Consider the following 19831-nt stretch of genomic DNA (forward strand, 5'->3'; position numbering starts at 1 on the left):
TTAAATTTGATAAAAATTTTTAATTTATATAAAGCATCAAATAATAGATCATTGCATTGAGTAAAACTAATAATCTCTTTCAGGATACCTATTTAAAAAATTAGATATAACTTCGTTGAAATTCGTACTGCTAGAAAAATAAAAAATAGAGTCTTGCAATCTTGCAGTCAAAATTTTTAAAGATGCAAAAACTACACGCTTAACGGTTTAGTTAATTTAATATGGGATCTCAGTGAATAGGTCGCAGTCGTTAGACAGACAAGCCTTATGTGCTTTGCCAATTAAACAAACAGATATAATAGAAACTCCCAGCAGAATGAAAGAAATGAGAGATATTTAAATCTTAAAACCAAAATGGAGCTACAAAAATTTAAACGCGATAGCTTTCATTTCCAATTTCCAACTGGTGAAAAATTAATGTCACTAGATTTAAGTATTTAAAGAATTTTAACGTAAACATCCAAATGATGTAAATGTTCCGGTTACTTCATCAGAAATATCCAGTATTAAAAATCCCGCTATTTTAATAATTCTGGTCACTAAAGCAAAATCAGCTCTGAATATAATTCAGAAGAATTGCGTTCCAGTTAAATCATATTTGAATTCGGAAATTGCGCTAAAGGTATTTTTAATGTTGCCAATTATTATTATTAGTGTGAAAGAAGCTTCAGAAATCCTAAATTGTAAAAAACAGTTATGCAAGTTTAAAAACAGAATCTTCTCATGCCTGAACAGAAACTTTTAAATACAACTATTTTATCAGATAAAAAGTAATCGTTTTCATTTAAAAATAATAAATTATTACGTGTATTCATTTTCAGAGTATATAAATTTATGATTACAAATATCATAAGGAGCTTCGTGTAATTTAGTACTTTTGTTGAATAAAAAAGAATACAGATACGGTTCATTTGCACTTTGCCTCAAGTGAAAAATAACCCGCAGCATAAACTTGGATAAAAAATGTAAACGTCCTGTCTCCGAATCAGCTTCAGAACAACACAGTTTTTAAATAATTTATACGTATCAGAAGAAGAAAGAAGTTTCTGGGAAAAACTTTTATGTTGGCAGTTAAGATAGTTTAATAACATCTTTGGGAGACTGCAGACTTTCTGAACAAAAACTGAAGTGGACTTTTCGACAGCAGTAAGCACCGCTTAATGTGATAACGTGTGTTTTGATAACATTAACCGAATGATAGTATTAAATGATGAGAACAAATGTCTTTCAAAAGAACAATGGGATGTAATTAATTTAATATAAAAATATGAAGAAATATATAAATTCATTTTTCAGAGGTATTTTCAGAGTATATTACTTTGGAAAATGGAAAAGTTTATGAACTGTTCAACTGTTCATGATGTCTTTAAATGCGAAAGTTCATTTATGAACTGTTCGTAAGGTTTTGGAAATAACTGACCTGTACCCACAATCTTAATATTCAGAAGGCATCCATCATTGAAAGAAAATATGCCAATGTAAAATTTTAAATTCAGCAAAAAAAAAAAAAAAAAAAAAAAAAAAAGGCAGCCTTAGTTTGTTGTAGATATCTTGAGGGAAATTTTGGTACTATTCCTTTTTGAGGACCGTAAAAAATCGCCAAACTATTATTGATGCAGCCAAAAATAATTGCGGCAACCCTAACGCAAGAAAGGAAGTGTTATACGAAATAACTATCTAAAGATTGTTTTATTATACGAAATAACTATCTAAAGATTATTGTTTTAATTTATATGAAAGGTTAATTTCATACAATATTTTTTTATTATTATAATTTATATAAAAAAGGTTAAACATAACTGAATGGAAGCATAAGAGTAAATAAATATTTCAGATTATTATTATATTTTATATAAGAAAAGGCTAACCATAACTGAATGGACTCCTGCATCGCTCTTTCGCTACCGAGTTATCGCTAAAGCATAATTTCATCTCGTTGGTTGTTCAAACATAATTTTCTATAATGAATGATGCCTTTTCTTTGAAAAAATTCTATTGCAGACGTTTCGCCATGGGCAATTCCCAAAATGTTAAATCTATAGGATATCAAAAAAGGATTTAAAAATTAAACTAGTATTTCAATGGCGTCTTAAGAAATATAGAACTATCTAAACTTACGCAATTTGGAATCAGCGCGTACGCTAGATTTGGCGCGCTGTTAATGGACGCTTTTGCTAGATTTGGCACTTTTGCGCATATATTTTCGCTGCAATTTTTTACGGTCCTCAAAACGGAATAGTACCGAATTTTTTTTTCTAGGGGAAAAAGAAGAAATTCTGCAGGTGTTTTCCCCCTCCTGAAGAAGAAAGTCTTGTATTTGGATAGTCTTCAAAATCCATAGAGTTATTCAACATATAAGTAGGACTGAGGCTGCTTTTTGCCTAATTTTAAATGGTTGACTGAAATCAACTGTGTAATTCGGCAATTTTTATAATCTATTTCGACTTATTTGGCGAATCTATCTATTACTTAGCGACTTTTTAAAAAATGCATTCTAGTATAATATTTAAATCGTATTAATCAAGTTTGATCACGATAAGAGATGTATTTTCCATACTTTCATTTACAAATGGGCGGAGCTTCCAGCAAATCGATAACAATTTCCGAGTGATAATATTAACAGCTATCATATTAAACGGTTTTTACTACGTATATATGCGCAATAGAAATGCAGTTATCACAAGTGAAGAGGCCTGGATTTCGGCATCAACGGAAATAAAAGTATAGGGGGAGAAGATAAAAACAATAATGCGTGTAATGGCACGCTGTGAATGAGAACCATAACTCAGGCCTTCGGAGCCGTACTCTGACGTTGTGCATATCTGGGAAGAGCACGTACTGACGCAGGTAAGAGAAGGGAAAGTGTAAAGATCGCTCACACTTTGGGATTAGGACCTCGAGCCCCCTGATGCTAAGCACTGCTCGACTACAGACCGGAATGTTCACATTGTGACTCAGTACCGTAAATGATATAGCTTCGTTGCATTACAGCGACACCGCTTTAATACCACAAAACGAGGCTTATAGTACAAGGGTTAAAATTTTCAATTTTATGCCCCTTTTGCCCAGGCATTGGACTGAACTTCTGCCGAACCGATGAATCAGTGCGAAGTAGATCAAGCCATTTTCTAATATTCTCATTGGCAGTTTTTTGAAGCTTAGTGGATAGCATAGTTTGTAGTAGAGAAGCGCTCACAAGCGGCCGAGCGGTAAAATCGCTGAACACTGGTATTTCGATCCGAGGTTCGAATCCGGTGAACGGGTTGGCTGCACGGGCGTTTTCGTGGTTAACCCCATGTGTAACGCGTAAGCCAGTTTCCCTTAGAAAATGCTCCACGAAGACATCCCTTCCCATAGGCAGATAGTCCTCGATGCTTTGCTATAATTACATAAACCAAACGAGTAGTAGTGAAGCTTCAGAAGTATTCATTTGTAGAAAGTAAGATGCTGCCTTAGCGCATCTTGTTCTCTCCAAAAGAAAATGAAATAACGAATTCCCACACAAAGCATTCGATAGGTATCAAGCATCCTTAAGGCTCTCTTCCATTAATAGTTAAATTCGTAAAATATATTTAGCAGCAGATTTCGTTTATGTGAGCATTGATATTGGTGCTCAGAACTTGATGTCTATGGTAATAGTAATTACAACCTTTTAATATAAACGTATTGTGTGAGCTGCTGTGCAGTTAGTTAGAAGCTCAAGCTCTAGGTATGAGAAGTAGTAGTCAGAATACTTATTGGCAGATCATGGAGTTTTCATTCAAATTCTAGTCAGAAGAAAATCCTAATGATTAGCCTTAATAACATTAAGGAGAAATGATGCACTAAAATAAAAAAAAAAATTAATATCCATTGTTGATATTTCTTTCAAACTTTATTATTTTCCTATAGCCTCTGCAACTGGTTTTGATGAACTTTAGCTGTCAACATGTAAAATTTTTGTTTCCAAAACTGTCTTTTCTTGAACATTCCTTCAAAAAGGTTTCCCCCCCCCCCGAAAAAAATAAAGACCTGTGAGTAGAATGTTTCCCTGTACTTTGAGAATGCTGTATTAAGCAATGTATTTAATGTGCCTTTGAGAATTTTGCTGTAATTTTTTGTTGTTTTTAAAACTGAAACGCTGTATGAATTTTTAATGAAACAATACCTAAAATTAATGAAATTTCATAAATACTGAATATGTTCAATCAACTATATACCGCTCATATTTAATAGATGGCTTATTTTCGATAGCCATCCTTTAACGTTTAGAATTGAAGTCGTTCCAAATATGTACATTAAATTCGAACAAAATCTAAAAATTTCTTAAAACCTTGGTTTGTGTTTTCAAACACAATTTTTTGAGTCGGTGAGGGGGAAAAAAAAAAAAAAAAAAAAAAAAAAAATTAGCCCAAAGTAACGTTAGCTAAGAAGGGCTATTAATTTCGTTTTGGTATTTTGCGTTGATTCATTATAAACGGCTTTTGAAATCGTTGCCACCAAAATTATTACCCTTTATTATATTAATTAAATTAAATAATGAAGAATCTGCATATGTATAAAGGTTTCTCTCACTGTGGTAAAACAATTGTACCTAGAGCCATCAAATTTTGAGTAACATACGTCTCCACCCGAATATCGGCATCTGGAAGTCCAAATTTGGAATTTGTTTTATTATCTATTTCATATTTTGTAAAGCATTTATGAATTTTTGATAAAGAAACTCAACGATTTCAAAGTGAGCAAAGGCAATATTGTACACGGGGGGGATTACCTCCAGTGGGCGAGACTGTGTATCAGAATATTTTGCGATATTGTTGTTGGATTGAATTTTGTGGTTTAAGTGCGAAGAGCATGATATTTAATAAATAAAGGTAGGACACAAAGCGTTAAAAATACACCTCTTTGGGCGTAATATAAAATCTGAAAGCTTTCAGATTTTTTTTTAAATTTTATTTTTGAGTTTCTTTATTTCATTGGTATTTTATTAATTCAACTCACTGGGTAACCTGGAGAACTCTTTTTTTTTTTTTTTTTTTTTTTTTTTTTTATGTAAGTAAAGGCTCACTGTACGTCTGTAAAATGCTGATTCGCTGTACATTTAAGAGACCCAAGACAGTAGTTTGTCAAACTCAAAGAATATTGAGATCGAATTCTTGCGAGCAAGTTTTACGCTTCATGTCGTGGTTGTAAAAGAACTATTTTATTGTGAATGAATTTAATCCACATTTCTATGCTGTGATGTCTCCTTTCTATTAAAGAATATGTGTATTTTTATGTACTTCTTATTCTAATTGCCACATTTGCTTCATATATTTTCTTGAAAGTTTTTGCACAGAAGTTGCACGAAAGCTTCCTTTTCTAAAGATTTTGAATGTTTTTGATTGTGGGTAATTAAGTTGGCTTTTCTTTTGTAGCTGGCCGTTGCTCAGCAGTGGATTCCTTCCCAAGTCCTGAGTCCCAGCCCCAGTATAAGCGGCTCTGATCTGGACACAGAATCCGATGCCCCACTCAATCTTTCTAAACCCAAGCATGCGAAAGGTTCATCGAGACGGACATCCAGGTAAGCATTCAATCTTAGCAATTTTAACAACCAGTGGAATAGTTTCTGATGTTGCGCGAAACATTTACCCTCTAATTAAATAGAAATCAGTGTGAATTGAGTCATGCGCTGATATTAATAAAATGTGGATTTCGTATGACCCGAATCTGGTTTTCGCTGAGTTTTAAATAATCCATGCGAAGTGGTTGCCGATTTGGAGGACAGTTTTTTTTTTTTTTTTTTTTTTTTTGTTGTTGTTGTTGTTGCTCTTACAATGCTTTTATTGGAAGGCATTTTTGCTTTCTTATATGAAGCAAAGGGAAGTATCGTAATAGCGAAAAAATTTCGGGTGTCATATTTCAACAGAAACACAATTAATTCGTCAGTATTCACATAACAGTTCCAAAGACGCGTTACAGTCTCTGAAAAACTACGGCAAACACGCTGAAACAATCAGCAACATGGCCTTCAGGCTATAACGATGAAGACAGCTTAATGGCAGATCACTTTATACAGAGGTACTACTCAGTACAGGGGGTACTGCATTCGCTGTAAACCTGAAGGAAATCCACAATGGGCATGGTGTTGAAAGGTTCTTGGATGAATCCCATGGAGGGAGCAGGGAGAGGGAGGAAAATGAAGAAAAATATCTCAAGTAAGTCCCTTGAAAACTGAACGAGGGAGTAGAAAAAGTCCAGAAGCCGGCCGAGGTAATCTTCTCGTTTTTGCGTACCGCCATCTATGGGTGATTCCGTAAGTAGGCGCAGAATTGGAATTTAGGGTAAGTTGCTGGTTTCTGTGGCGCCATCTATAGGTCTGTTGCGAAGCTGGCCAAGAAAGGAGATTTAGGCAAGGCAAGCTGTAAGTTCGGATTTTCTGCAGTATGGGCTTCATTTTATCCAAACACGAGGAAAGGTAAATTAGGAGTGTAAATTCAACATATTGATGGTGTGAGCAGTGAAAGGCCTATTGCAATAGTCATCCTCTATAATAATTTCGTAATTTAAAATATTTGAAAAGTCCGCTATGCTATTTTTAGTCTCTTACTTCGCGGACAGGCAGGGTATATATAGCTTTTGATCTGACTTCGAAGAACATTTTCGGAAAACAGGTAGAATGTTCTCGCTCCATCTATGGCATGTTGCCAAATCTGGCAACCGTGACTTTCCTTGCAACTGTTTGGCAACCCTAAACCCGCTTTATGGGAGGGCTATCTTATCTCAGCTGAACATTTCGCTACAATATATTATATAACATATACATACATATGTACACCAGCCATATTTTCGCAAACGTTGGTCGTAATCATATACTTCCATTTACAGAAGTGTTTTAAATGACAAAAATATTCATGTCTTAGCAATGTAAAATTAAAAAAAATGGTACTTTTCCGTTTGGCCGGCGCAAATCTCGCCAAGCAGACTTTATTGGCGACAACATACATTATACACATAAAAATATTTTTAAAAAAAATGTTAGTTCTAAGAATTCTTTTTTTGAAGGCATAAACATTTTAATATCGCTTAAAATTTTATAAAAAGCCAATAAATAAAGACAATAAATTTGTAAAAAGACATTAAGAATCTACTTTCATGGTTCAACATCCTGATTCGCCGGTTCATATCACATGACCCCAAGCGATCTCATTCACGTAAACTACTCTACAAAAATCTAATGCTCTCAGTAATTATCTACATTAATTTCAAGTTTAAATCTTAATTTGGAACAGAAACTTAAATGCAAGAAATATTTCAATTCGTACGAAAAGCTTACTCAGAAATTATGTAAAGCTGCAGTGCTTTACTTCGCTAATGCATTCTCATTAGAATTGATGAATTTAACCCTTGACTTTACCTTTTCTATATTTTCGGCTTCGGGTAAGCGCTGTGATTGCATCCTGATTGACTTAATTACCGAAAATAACCTTAGACATAAAACTGAACAATTTGATAAAAATTATGTAATTATATGCCACTATTGAAAGAAACAATCAATATGATAAGAAAAAGCTGCTACTTGTTTTGAAAATGAGGCGTAAAAGAAATATTCCGTTCCAGCGAGAATTTTCCGTTTGGCATCGGTTGTACCATTATTGGCGACTTTATCTCTTGCGCCGGCAAAACGGAAAAGTACCAAAAAAATTAATAAATTTTCGACAAATTACGAAATCTAACTTTTAATGCCATTTCCTGCTACTATATTTGGAAAAAGTTTATGCTCTTTATGAAAAAGTAAAATAAAAAGAAATTTGGCTTCCTTACGACAAAAAATTGACCGGGATATTTAATTAGTTTCAGAATTTGGGATTTTTGATGCCATTTGCAACTTGCCTTGAGAGATCGGGTAATTAAATTAGAATAATTTGAGGAAATAAATTCAAATAAAGTGCAGCAAAAAATGTGTATAATTTAATAGGCCGCATAAGAAAGTCAAGTGGTGTCCATATCAGCTATTGTAATATATTAACGTAATTCTCTCGCCATTCATTGTTTAAATGAAAAGAAGATGAATACAGTAACATATTCCACGTAAATAAATAATTAAAATCACAATGATAAATAAATAGATGTTTAGCAAATAGTTAAAATTAAAATAATGCATTTTTATTAACTAATAAATAATACTTATTGACGTAATATTTTTGTAATTTTTTATCATATTTGCATGACCTGGTGTGTTAATTATAACTCTTGTAAAAAATCTAATTGGTCTCTCGAGTGCATTTTTAGATTGATTTTGATAATGTTTACGGAATGAAAGCTAATTGGCGTCCTCCCAAAACAGTCGGGTTTAAAATGTTTTTAAATTTATGAAAAAAATCGGAAATTACACCATTGAATAGTACATTCACGTTTTTTAAGCGTATTCCGAAATTTTAATTATAACCGAGTTCTTTTAATTAATTTTTAGGTAAACTTTTTTTTAAATATAGAGAATTCAACTGTATATTTAAAAAAAAAAATCAAAAATTGGAAATATTTATTTTAGCATGTGGACTAAAAATTAAAATGAAGAACATTTTTTCATTTTCCCAAATATGAATTGTTTTTGTTCATATTTTTTTAAATTGTACGGAAACTGACAAATTTTAAAGCAGGTTTAAATCCTTATTTTAGCAATGAACAGTTATCAGTATTTTTATTTTTTACTTAAAATTAATTATGTTTTAATAAATTTCTTTTGAGGTTTAATTCTAGCTCGAATGTATGATTTCCTCTTAAACAGGTAGTGTATTTTTATGTAGTTTTTATTAAACTGTAATTTCAATATTTTAAAATGCTGTTATGTTATTAAGTATTTTTAATAATCAGATACATTCTCAGTATGTTCTGTTATTACCAATAAAGTTTGTAGACATTTTAACTAGTATTTTTTGAGCTGTAAAAATTTCAATAATTTAAAGCAATAAAGAGCATAAACTGGGTATATTTTCAAATATAGCACCCTTTTTTTAATGCATACAGGTATTAAAACAAAATTCTAACTTTGGAGAAACTGATTACCAGATTTTTCTATGCAGGAACTTTTCAGCGCAGAGGCTTGTAAAGCCCGTCTTTATGGCCCACAAATTTTCCTATAGCTTCCCATATTATACGTATTCCTTTTCAAAACAAGCAGAGTGAATGTGAGGACACCTGAAGGAACGCTGTACTACTGGTCTTAATATTACTGTGCTAACTCTTGTTTCGTAATTATGGTATGCACTTGATTGGTTGATTGATGTAAAACATTCTGGCCCGTAACTTGGAAAATCTAATTAATGAACTTTTGTAAGCTCTGACGTCATCGGCCTCTCTTTTAATTAGCCAATGTAGACTGTCAAAAATACGCAATTAAAATAAGAAATAATCATTCACAATATAAAGACGCTTACTGAAATTGACGCTGTAATGAGAAAAGTTAGATTAGGTTATTTGAATATAGCAAAGTGCACGAGGGCTTTCTGCCTGACGAGAGAGATGTCTGCGTAAAGAGCTTTCGAAGGGCACGGGCCTCGAAAAACGAGGTCACGAAAGGGCCGCGAAAATCAACCATCCCACCAGCCCCTTTCGCCTGTAGTCAAAGCCGAAAGCGGTTTCTAACCCTTTTTTCCCTTCGTTTTAAAGTGTTTTAAAATTATTATGCTCTTTTCATAATTGTTTAATAAAATTTTTTCACTTCAGATTTGTCCTCTTTAGGAAAAATATTTTTTAAATTGCTATTTTGATTATGCCAGTACTATTCTTTGATAAATATTTCTTAGCATCAAAATAGTATTTAATTCATAGCGCAGAAAATGAATTTGTTGTATTTACATATTTTCGAAAACAGCGTTTTTATTAAAAAGAGAACCCTTTTGAAAATTTTGGAGAGATTTTTTTCTCGCAAATTAACGTACCATGTGTATATATATATACGGATTATATGTTCTAGGTTTAGCCATTATTTTTCTTGATTTGTTAACAAATTAAAAAAAGTAATATGTTTTAATTATTTTAATTAGCGATTCACTGTTATTACTGATCCTTATTATGGTGCTGCCATCTGTTGCATATATAGGGAACTATCAGAAGAGTTCTATAATGTGCAGCAGATCCAAATTCTTCTCTTTCGCCCCCCCCGAAAAAACTGGAACTTTATTGTAATTGTTATTTTTGAAAGAATCTCGTTATTTTTTCGCGTGTAAATGGAGTATGGCCTTTGTAAAAGAGTGGCTTTAATTGCTTATTTTATAGAAGTCCTGGAAATGAGCTGAAAGTGTGTGAAAGAGGAAGCCCTATGTCTCCGAGTAGCCTGCAACAGCACAGAAGTCAAAATATGGCAGAAATGGCAGCCATGGCTCATCATATGCTTCGAGGACCTCCATCCATACCGGTAAGTGGTTTTGAGTTGCAATGTTGCTTGAAATTCTAATGACACCGCCGATGATAGATTAAAGATTCATCGCTGCTGTATAACTGCTTATTTGAATAGTACTTATATTACTTGAAAGAATTTAATCATAGAACATCTCGTTATGTAGGAGTTCCTAAATCATAAAATTCTTGTTGGTTCCTTCGTGAAAATCTTGCACGAAGAAATGTTTGGATCAATTTATTGGATTACAGTGTTTGGCGCGTTTCATGATATAAGGTTGGGAATTTTTGCACACATCCTAGATTTACACAATTAATGGAAAAATTCCTTAAATTCTAAAAAAAAAAAAAAAAAAAACCTTACTTGGCATTAGTTAATTAATTATCAGTAAAATATGGTAGTATGCTCCATGTATTTTGTTTGTTTTTATGTACTTGTTATGGGTTAAAATAGTGCATTTTTCACATGGTTACTTCTGAACTCCACATTTAAAAATTCAGTTAAATATATTGATGTTCATATTACTGAAATATTATATTTTGAGTTGCTATTATTTAAAGAAAATGCCTTTATCTTTTATCATGTTTTACAGATACCCCCATCAGCTTACCTTCCAGGAGCTTATACAGCAATGCCACTGCACTTGAGACAGTCTGCTGTCATTTCCCAACAAGGTATTTTAATGTGCATTTAAGTGCATGTGATGTAAAGGCATTTATTTCTGACCATTCTGCATTAGCGAAGCAGATCTATATGACATATATGTATGCAGTTCCTTAGGTGTCATTTAACAGTATTCTATAATTTATAAAAATTTGTCACAAAATTACAGATGCTCGATATGATTTAAGACAGTGACACTCGATATGACAGTTAGTTTAATAAGAGATTTTTAATATAATTTTTTATTGTTAAAATAAAATTTTACTGAATTTCTACTGAAATTGTTATTCAATTACGTAAAAGAAGTGCCGCAGCCTTCTTATTCAGGGCTCCGGCTAGAATTATGATTCATTACAAAAACTAAGAAGCACCGGTGCCAAGATCTGGCCCAATTTAAGCTCTGATCGTAAGGGGGGAATTCTTTTATCATCACAGAAATTAAATATACTTATAGCTGATGAAAATTCCAGGGCGAAACAGAACGGGGGTGTGAGTGGGTGGAAAAAAATGAGGGGTATCTTGGTGAGAAAAAACGTTCTCTTTGACCTCGGCTCTCTGCTGGTATAATTATAGCCATCAAGCAGATGTGTGTCAAGGGTAAAATGAGTCCTGAATCTGACTCCTTAATAATAAAATGTAAAGAGATAAACTGAAATTTAATACGCGATTTTTAATATAATTTTATTGTTAAAATAATATTTTTGAGATAAAATTTCTACTGAAATTGTTATTTAACTACATAAAAGAAGTGCCACAGCCTTCTTATTCAGGGCTCCGGTGTGTTCCGACTAGAATTATAATTTATTACAAAAACTAAGAACCTCCGGAACCGAAATCCGGTCGGTTCCGGCCCAATTTAAGTTCTGATCGTAGGGGGGGGGAGTTCTTTTATCATTACAAAAATTAAATATACTTAAAGAATAGCTGATGAAAATTCCAGGGCGAAACACACCTCCATGGGTGAAGCAGAATGAGGGTATGAGTGGGTGGAAACGAAAAGTGAGGGGAATCTTTGTGAGAGAGAACGTTCTCTTTGACCGCGGCTCTCTGTTGGTATAATTATAGCCATCGAGCAGAACGCACATTTAAGAACACAAATTTTCCTTCCTGAGAGGATAACTAACTGTAAGCATCGATAACAATACACTAGACACGATGGCATGGCGAGAAATTTACGTGTTCCTACACGAACTCCCCCAAATTTATTGCCCTTCTTAAAGGGAAAGATTTCCGCATGTGTGTGAGGGAACATTACTTGGAACGTCTCATGTTCTCATGAGTGTGTATTTCTAGGGAAATAGAGTATTGCAATGTCTGCTTATTGTTAAACTAAAACGTTAGGAATTCTAATTTTTTTCCTCTTTAAATTGTGGTTCAGTTTTATAAAAAGAAGTACTGGAGTTCATGTTATTTAGGGCTCCGGTGCGTTCCGCCTAGAATTGAAATTTATTTTCTTAAAAATTGTGAAGTACCAGAGCCGCGCTCCAGCGCAATTTAAGCACTGTATAAAACTAATTTGTTTTTCTAACATGGATCAGAAGCTCAGCTATAATAAATTTTGCTAAATAAATAAAAAAGACAATCAATAAATAATAAAAAGTAAATCAATAAATAATAAAAAAAAAAGGGTGCAATTCTGTTTTCAAGACCTGTTTAGAAAACAGTTCAGATATAAAAAGAAAAGATTTCAAAGAGTGTTAATAAAATGTAATCATATTAATTACAAAATTAAACTATTATTTGAAATTGATATTAAGTTGAGCTTTTCTGATGTCTGATATTCAGAATAATAATTGCCTTCAGTAATAAAGTACTTTATATCAAAGATAGCAGTTCTTTTTGTATGTTGAAATAATTTGTTCAGTTTAGAATGTTACTAAGAACCTATAAATTTGATTTTTAGTGTGCACAAATTCTTAATTTTGTGGATTTTGCCAAAAATTGTAGTTCCTTTATCTGAAAGCTCTCTTCCCTCCCTCTGAAAATGGAAATGTGTATTTTTACATTTAAAAAAAAAAATAAATAAATAAAAAAATCACAAAGAATCGGAATAATGATTTTTGCATTTAGTGTATTGTTTCTAGTACCAGAAGATGGTTTCATACTTGTAATGTGATTTGTTACAAAATGTATTATATATATAAAGCTAACTTTTTTTATACTTCTAAAATTCCTTTTGCATTTAGAGAATCAGCCAACAATTTTAAAGTAGCATAGTTTTAAAAATACATGAAACACATGTTTTCAGTATGTGCTTTAAAGTTCCTTGCACTACTACCTGAGGCTTTTGACTATAAAACTATTTTCTGAGATTGAATATAAATATAGCTGCACATGCATATAAATATAATGTGCATCTGAATGGCATGATTAAACATAGCTAGAGTTGAAAAATATTTTATCAAATAAAGTTGTAAAAAAGGATTTCTGTAAATCTTAACTTAGTAGCTATGCTTTAAGAAATGATTTAGAACTATTTATGGGTTATTTTATGACCATACCCTTATATATATGTCTATGAAATATCTGCTATTAAGTAAAATTTGATAATAAAAAAACTTTCATTTATATTTCTTTCAGATAAAATGAAAGAACTGTCGCAACCTATTCCAAGCAGCCACATTCCTCAACATGGTGGAGCTTTCCAGAACTTCAACCTACACATGTACCTGTCTCAGTGCATGAATCCCCATGACCCCTGTGATATTGCTCCTCCAACTTTGGACTCAACTGAGAAGAAACATGATACACATTTGGCATCCTCTCCAAGTATGATATTAAATAAAGTCGTAAATATTGGAATTATATTAAGATTTGAATTTTTATTGCTATCTAATGTAATATAATGCAATAAGAAACTGCATTAGAGTTTTGTATATTATCTGTCCTCATAATAATTTTAGCACTGCTACTTGTTTTATATGTTTGGAAATTTTTTGCCATGGAATTTAACTCACTCTGTAATTTTTCCCTGGCCTTTGTTATCTGTACAATATTTTAGCTGAGAAATTTCTTCCAGTTATTAAGTTTTCCATCTCTGAATAATGTCCGCCCCCCCCCAAATCTGTAGAATCGTGATTGCACCAAGCTATGGAAACACAATATGTTAATTCAAAACTGAATTTTGGAGCCAGGTTAACAAAATGATGCAGTATTACCAGTTTTGTGCCAATGAAAGGCTCTTATTATATAAATGATTCTTGGAACAAAAACAAAAAATAATAAGGGTATATGGTTTATAGAGGAGATGAGGCTATTAGGAATTTGGGAAGTTTCCCGAGGCACTGACGCTTGTGGCGCTGCTTTGTTAACCACTATTGATGTTTTTAAAGAGATGAAACATTCATCATAACTATAGAATTATGCGGCAAAATATGATAAACTCATAGGAAGAGAACAGTTTAATGATACTCGTAAAGAATCAAAAGGTAAACTGATGGTAATCATGTTAAACTCAACATCTTTATCCTGTCATTAAATCATCGCAAATTCATAATTGTTGGATTTAATTCGCTATTCCATTGCATAGAAGAAGGATATTCATTATACGCCACCCTCATGATTTCATAAAATGTTATAAATGCCAATTCGGCGGGGCATACCGGCAGCCTTGAAAAAAATCTGCTTTCTTCACGATACTGAGCTCCATAATGGTGCCATGACTTTCATGCTTTTATAGTGGGGCATCTTTGTGTCTTGATGAATAACGGCCCACTTAAAAAAAAAAAAAAAAAAAAAGTTAGCACCTTTAAGTTTGCTGCGCTGCTTAGACCAGTCCCAATCCACTCCTAATGGTATCCAGAAGATTAAATTGGAATACTGGTAGCACTGTACTTGTTGAAAATTGAAGTACAACTTCTAAAAGCATTGCTATTTTCAACAGTGAAGTCCAAACATTAAAGATGCTAAAGAATTTTTTGGGGGGCGGCGGGAGAGATTTATTAATTTGTTTTTATCTGCTGTATTCATATTTTTATTGTATATTGTCTTTAATATTTTGGAAGACATTTGCCCTGCTTAAAATGTGAAAGAGCGGTTTCAAAAATGACAAACTAACCCTATGTCGATTTCTATGAGTTTTGTTTTATATCTTTAATATATATATATATATATATATATATATACATACATATATACCAGAGAATTTGATGTAAATGTTGATGTTATTAAATTTGAAAGAATCGTCAGTATGACTGCAAGCTGTAGGAAGCATTCTCTATGATTTCAAATCTAGGGAAGTATTAATATGCAAAAAGTATAATAAATAAAATAAAAGGAAAATTAAATAAACTCAATAAAGAAGTATTAAATTTCAACAAAATTCATTTTTAATCATTTTTATATTTATGTAATCATATGATTTTCAATCTGAATGAACTGTCTTTGGATAAATTTAGAAAAGGTGACAACTGAATGAAATATACTTTTTGTTTTTAATGTATCATAGTAAATAGATTAATTGTATTAAACTAATTTTTCATAGTGAATTAAAGATAAATAAAATTATGTGAATGATTATATTGACAGCATAATCAAAATTGAATTTTGAATTAAGAGTTTTTACTTTCCTTAAAACTGTTTTTATTTTATTTAAACTGAGTTTTTGCTTGAAGATTCTTTATAATGTTTTTTTTTTTTTTTTTCTTTACATAAGTTTATTTTAATCTTAAAGGCAAACTAGTGGGAGCAAAAATTATTCGTCAAACGAAAAAGGAAGGTGAGTCGAAACCCCACATCAAGCGACCAATGAATGCATTCATGGTATGGGCAAAAGATGAGAGGAGAAAAATTCTTAAAGCTTGTCCTGATATGCACAATTCCAATATATCTAAAATTTTAGGTCAGTATTGAGGAACAAGATTTAATTTTGCATATGAAAAGTATAATAAAATTTAAATTATTGTTTTCAGTCAACATTTACTTATTAAAAAACGTGTAACATTAATTTTTTGTCAAATATTGTTCTGCTAATTTTGCAAGAGAAATTTTTATATGAGTATTTATTGCTTTATGTGAAACATTTTATTGTCTTAAAGGTGTGCCTATATATCAGATTTTCAAATCAAGTCTATAAGCTAAGTTTTTGATGAATGTTGATATTCTATTTCTAGCTAAGTATTTTATTTTAGGAATCTTATTGAATGAAATGAGTAGAATTTATTGAATTTTATGGCATACACTAAATTTCAAGTACTAGTAATTAAAATTTTAAGTATCATTTGAATGTTTGCTTACTGTTATATTTTTCAGAATTAGTGTAGTTATCATTTATTCAAATTAAAAAAAGAACCCTTTCAGAATATTATTTTCTTCTTGTTTTGAGACTTGCCTGCTCTTTATTATAATAGATAAATTTGCAAAAATGTTTATTTTAATAACAGTAAACAGAAGCTGATGAATATTAGAGATTGGCAAAACCGTTCCTTTAAAAGATTAGATCAGAACTGTTCACTTGCTGAAGTGAATCGGTTCTTTTTAACGATTCACCGCCCACTAACAATGATCTTAATGAATCCGCTTGGAATAGGTGTGGATCAAGAGCGATATTCAAAGATGGGAGAAGAGCAGAAAGAATTTAACAAGGAGTGGGATCGCTGGAATCAACTCAACCAAACCTCTCACTCCCTGAACTGATTTCTTTCAGCTATATTTTTGAGATTCTGTGAAAAACTTTTCTACATAGAACAATTAAATTCTGGAATAAAAAAAAAATGTTAAAAACAAAAAACTTTATTCCACTCCTCCTTCACAATCTTCAGAATCCATCCGTTTTGGGATGCCACTAAAGGTAATAGCTTCAATTCTGGTTTCATTTCTCATTTTTGAAAAAAGTAAAGCAATAGATTTAGAGGTATGGCTTGGAGGAGCCTTAAACTGATGGAACTTAACACAGTGAAGATTGGATAAAGAGATAGAACCTCTTTAAAAATAGGTGTTGAAACATATTTCTGATTGTAATCTGAATTAATTTTGACATTTTTTTCTACTTCTCTTATCCAGTAATAACCATAAAATCTTTAGAAAAAATTTCCTTGTTTCCTCTGACCAACATATTCAGTCTTTTTCGGTAGTAAATTAAATCTTTTTCTATTACAGTCAGATAAGTATACCCAAGCCTCATTGATTGTAACTATATATTTCCATTTTTACCTACCAAATAATTTTCATACTGCAATCTGCACATAGTCTTAGCTGAGGAACATGTTTCAGCGTTAGGCAATAAACATCATATTTTTTGGTTACAGAGATATTTAAAGATTTTAATAGCTCTTTGAGCTGCTGGATTTTCCTTTAAACCATGAGATGTGATTTTAAATTTAATAAGAGCTGTACATACCTTTATTAGGTATGCATTTTTTAGTCAGATGTAAACTTTGGCGTTTCTTTCCTTCCATATTAATTACGTCACTCATTTTATGTGTAGATATATTAAAACCATGCTTTTCAAATCTTTTTTTAATAATTCAATAAGAATATTTTTCTTCTGACAGTGCAAAAATATAGCCTTCGATCCATTGTTTATTTTTCAGCAACATTTTAAAGAAAAGAATATTTTTAATGCTGCAGACGATAATTAAACCTTATTCTAATTTGATGCAAGTCACATTATATTTTCAAATTAATATTTAAATGCAATTATTAAAAATCAAAATCGTTACAAAAATGTGTTCGTTTGAACACTCTCTGTACATGTGAGGTAATAGTTACATTGCCGAACGCAAATAGGCAACAAAAATTTGTATAAAACGCTGCAGTCACACCACTACACCTTAAAAAGCAGAAATGCCAAACCTATACGTCAGTTTGCAAGCATCCGAAATCTATAATCCGAAATAACCAAAGCAGAAAGCACAAGCGAAAGACACCATTTGCAGGCTGAAATGCATTGCAAAGCTGTCAGGATGTTTGGTGCAAAACAATCTGCCATTGCTAGAGAGTTGAATAATCATAGTGTCAAATTGTTACCAAAGGCCTGTTTATAAAACCCCTGGAAAAGACGCGAGTCTGGACGCCAGAGGATTACCACAACGACAGATGGTCGCTTAACATACAGAATGATTCTTGAATGGCAGTGATATGGAAAGAGCTAAATCATTGATGCCAAACATCGTCCAAAGAGACTGTCATAGAGAAGAACGCTTACTAGTTTGGGCTGGGATAGCAACCAACAGCTGCACCGATCTCTGCATGATTCCGTCGTAGCTGTCCAATATCGTAACAAAAATTTTTTATCCTCTTATGTGTCCTTTTATCTCTGCACTGGGTACCGATGTGATATTAATGGACGATAATGCCCACCTGCATAGAGCTCGAGTGGTGCGAAGTTATCCAGAGAGTGAAATCATTCTACATCTGCCATGGCCTGCTAGATACCTGGACTTGAATACCACAGAGTAATGCGTGGGACATGCTGGGAGATGGATAGCAGGTCGCAGTGTGCCGCAAGGCACCTTCCATAAGTTCCGCACGCATTATTACAGGAATGGGCGCTGCTGCCACAACAGGCGATCATTATTGCCAGCTTATACCGCTGTTGTCAAAATGCATTTCAGCTAGAAGGTATCATACTCATTATTAGCATGTTTCCATTGCACATTCATCGGAACCATTTAGTCTTTCCCAATGTGATGGTCGTTATGTGTTTCTGTATGTCTTTGTTATGTGGTCTGGTAACGGCACACCAACCTCTTGCTTCATTTTCATACATATCCATTAGATATATATATATTTTTTTATTCCATGTTTTATCTTTGTTGCTCATTTTTTTAGCAATAAGTGTAGTTTTTGGAAGTTTAGTGTTTGAAACAAATTTTTGTATGAGTAGTTATTAAATAGGTAAATTTAAAATTATTGACATTCTGAATCTTTGTGGAAATGTCAGTTACCAGCTCTTACTTCCCATATATATTCAAAAAATTTTTAACCATTATATCTAATTTTCAAAATGGCATTACAATTAGTAAAATATTATTCCTTCTCTGTGTGCTTTTATGTACTCTTAAAATGAAAAATTTTGTATATTTTTCATTTAAATATTACTCTAGGTGCCCGTTGGAAAGCCATGTCCAATGGAGAGAAGCAGCCTTATTATGAGGAACAATCTCGTTTAAGTAAACTGCACATGGAGAAGCATCCAGATTACAGGTATAGACCTCGGCCAAAGCGAACATGTATAGTTGATGGAAAGAAACTTAGAATCTCAGAATATAAACAGATGATGAAGTCACGAAGGCAAGAAATGCGCACATTATGGTAAATATCTAAAAAGAATTCTTTATTATATGAAATATTCATGAGCAATAATTTTCCTTGAATAACTTATTTTACGTATGAAAATTTCTTTTGTGATATACTATTCAGATGAAGTAAAGCGTATTTCTTGTAGCCATTTAAGTAAGTTTACTAATTCTAGTATTTTCAGTCTTAACTATTAAAGAGTTCCAGACAGATTAAGCGATATTCTTGTTATTTATGACTCAGTACTCACTTCAATTAGCAGTGGCAACTAAGAGAGGAAAACGGCACCAATTTCTTGGCCCTGTAAAGGATAGTATGTTCTTATAATACCAAGATCTTCAGTAGATAAGTAAGCTCCAAAAACTTGGTACTTACATGCTCTAAATGAGAGAGAGAAAATAAAATGCTCTACTATCACCAGGAGTTTGCTCACCAATACCAGATTACAAGTCCCTGTAGAGTTTTCTATATTATATTTTCATAGGCTATGAAAAATGGTGTCTTACAGAGAAAAGGCTGAGTTCTAATTGACAAACAACATCTTGAACCAAGGCAAAATTGCTTGTATGTAAG

General features: G+C 32.3%; 1 protein-coding gene across 4 annotated transcripts in view; it reads left to right on the forward strand.

Annotated features, from left to right (window-relative positions):
- LOC118182611 (uncharacterized) overlaps positions 1-19831 on the forward strand; it is an 826788-nt gene that overhangs the window by 799500 nt on the left and 7457 nt on the right. For all 4 annotated transcript variants that reach the window (XM_035352007.2, XM_035351999.2, XM_035351994.2 and 1 more), the window contains 6 exons: positions 5397-5542; positions 10237-10375; positions 10950-11031; positions 13601-13789; positions 15693-15860; positions 19066-19273. In XM_035352007.2, the coding sequence (XP_035207898.1) occupies positions 5397-5542; positions 10237-10375; positions 10950-11031; positions 13601-13789; positions 15693-15860; positions 19066-19273 (932 nt within the window). The remainder of the gene's footprint in view (positions 1-5396; positions 5543-10236; positions 10376-10949; positions 11032-13600; positions 13790-15692; positions 15861-19065; positions 19274-19831) is intronic.

This window comes from Stegodyphus dumicola, chromosome 7 (genome assembly GCF_044657685.1).
Source record: "Stegodyphus dumicola isolate Sdum_Otavi_A_Nest chromosome 7, ASM4465768v1".
In the NCBI taxonomy this organism is placed as follows: domain Eukaryota; kingdom Metazoa; phylum Arthropoda; class Arachnida; order Araneae; family Eresidae; genus Stegodyphus; species Stegodyphus dumicola.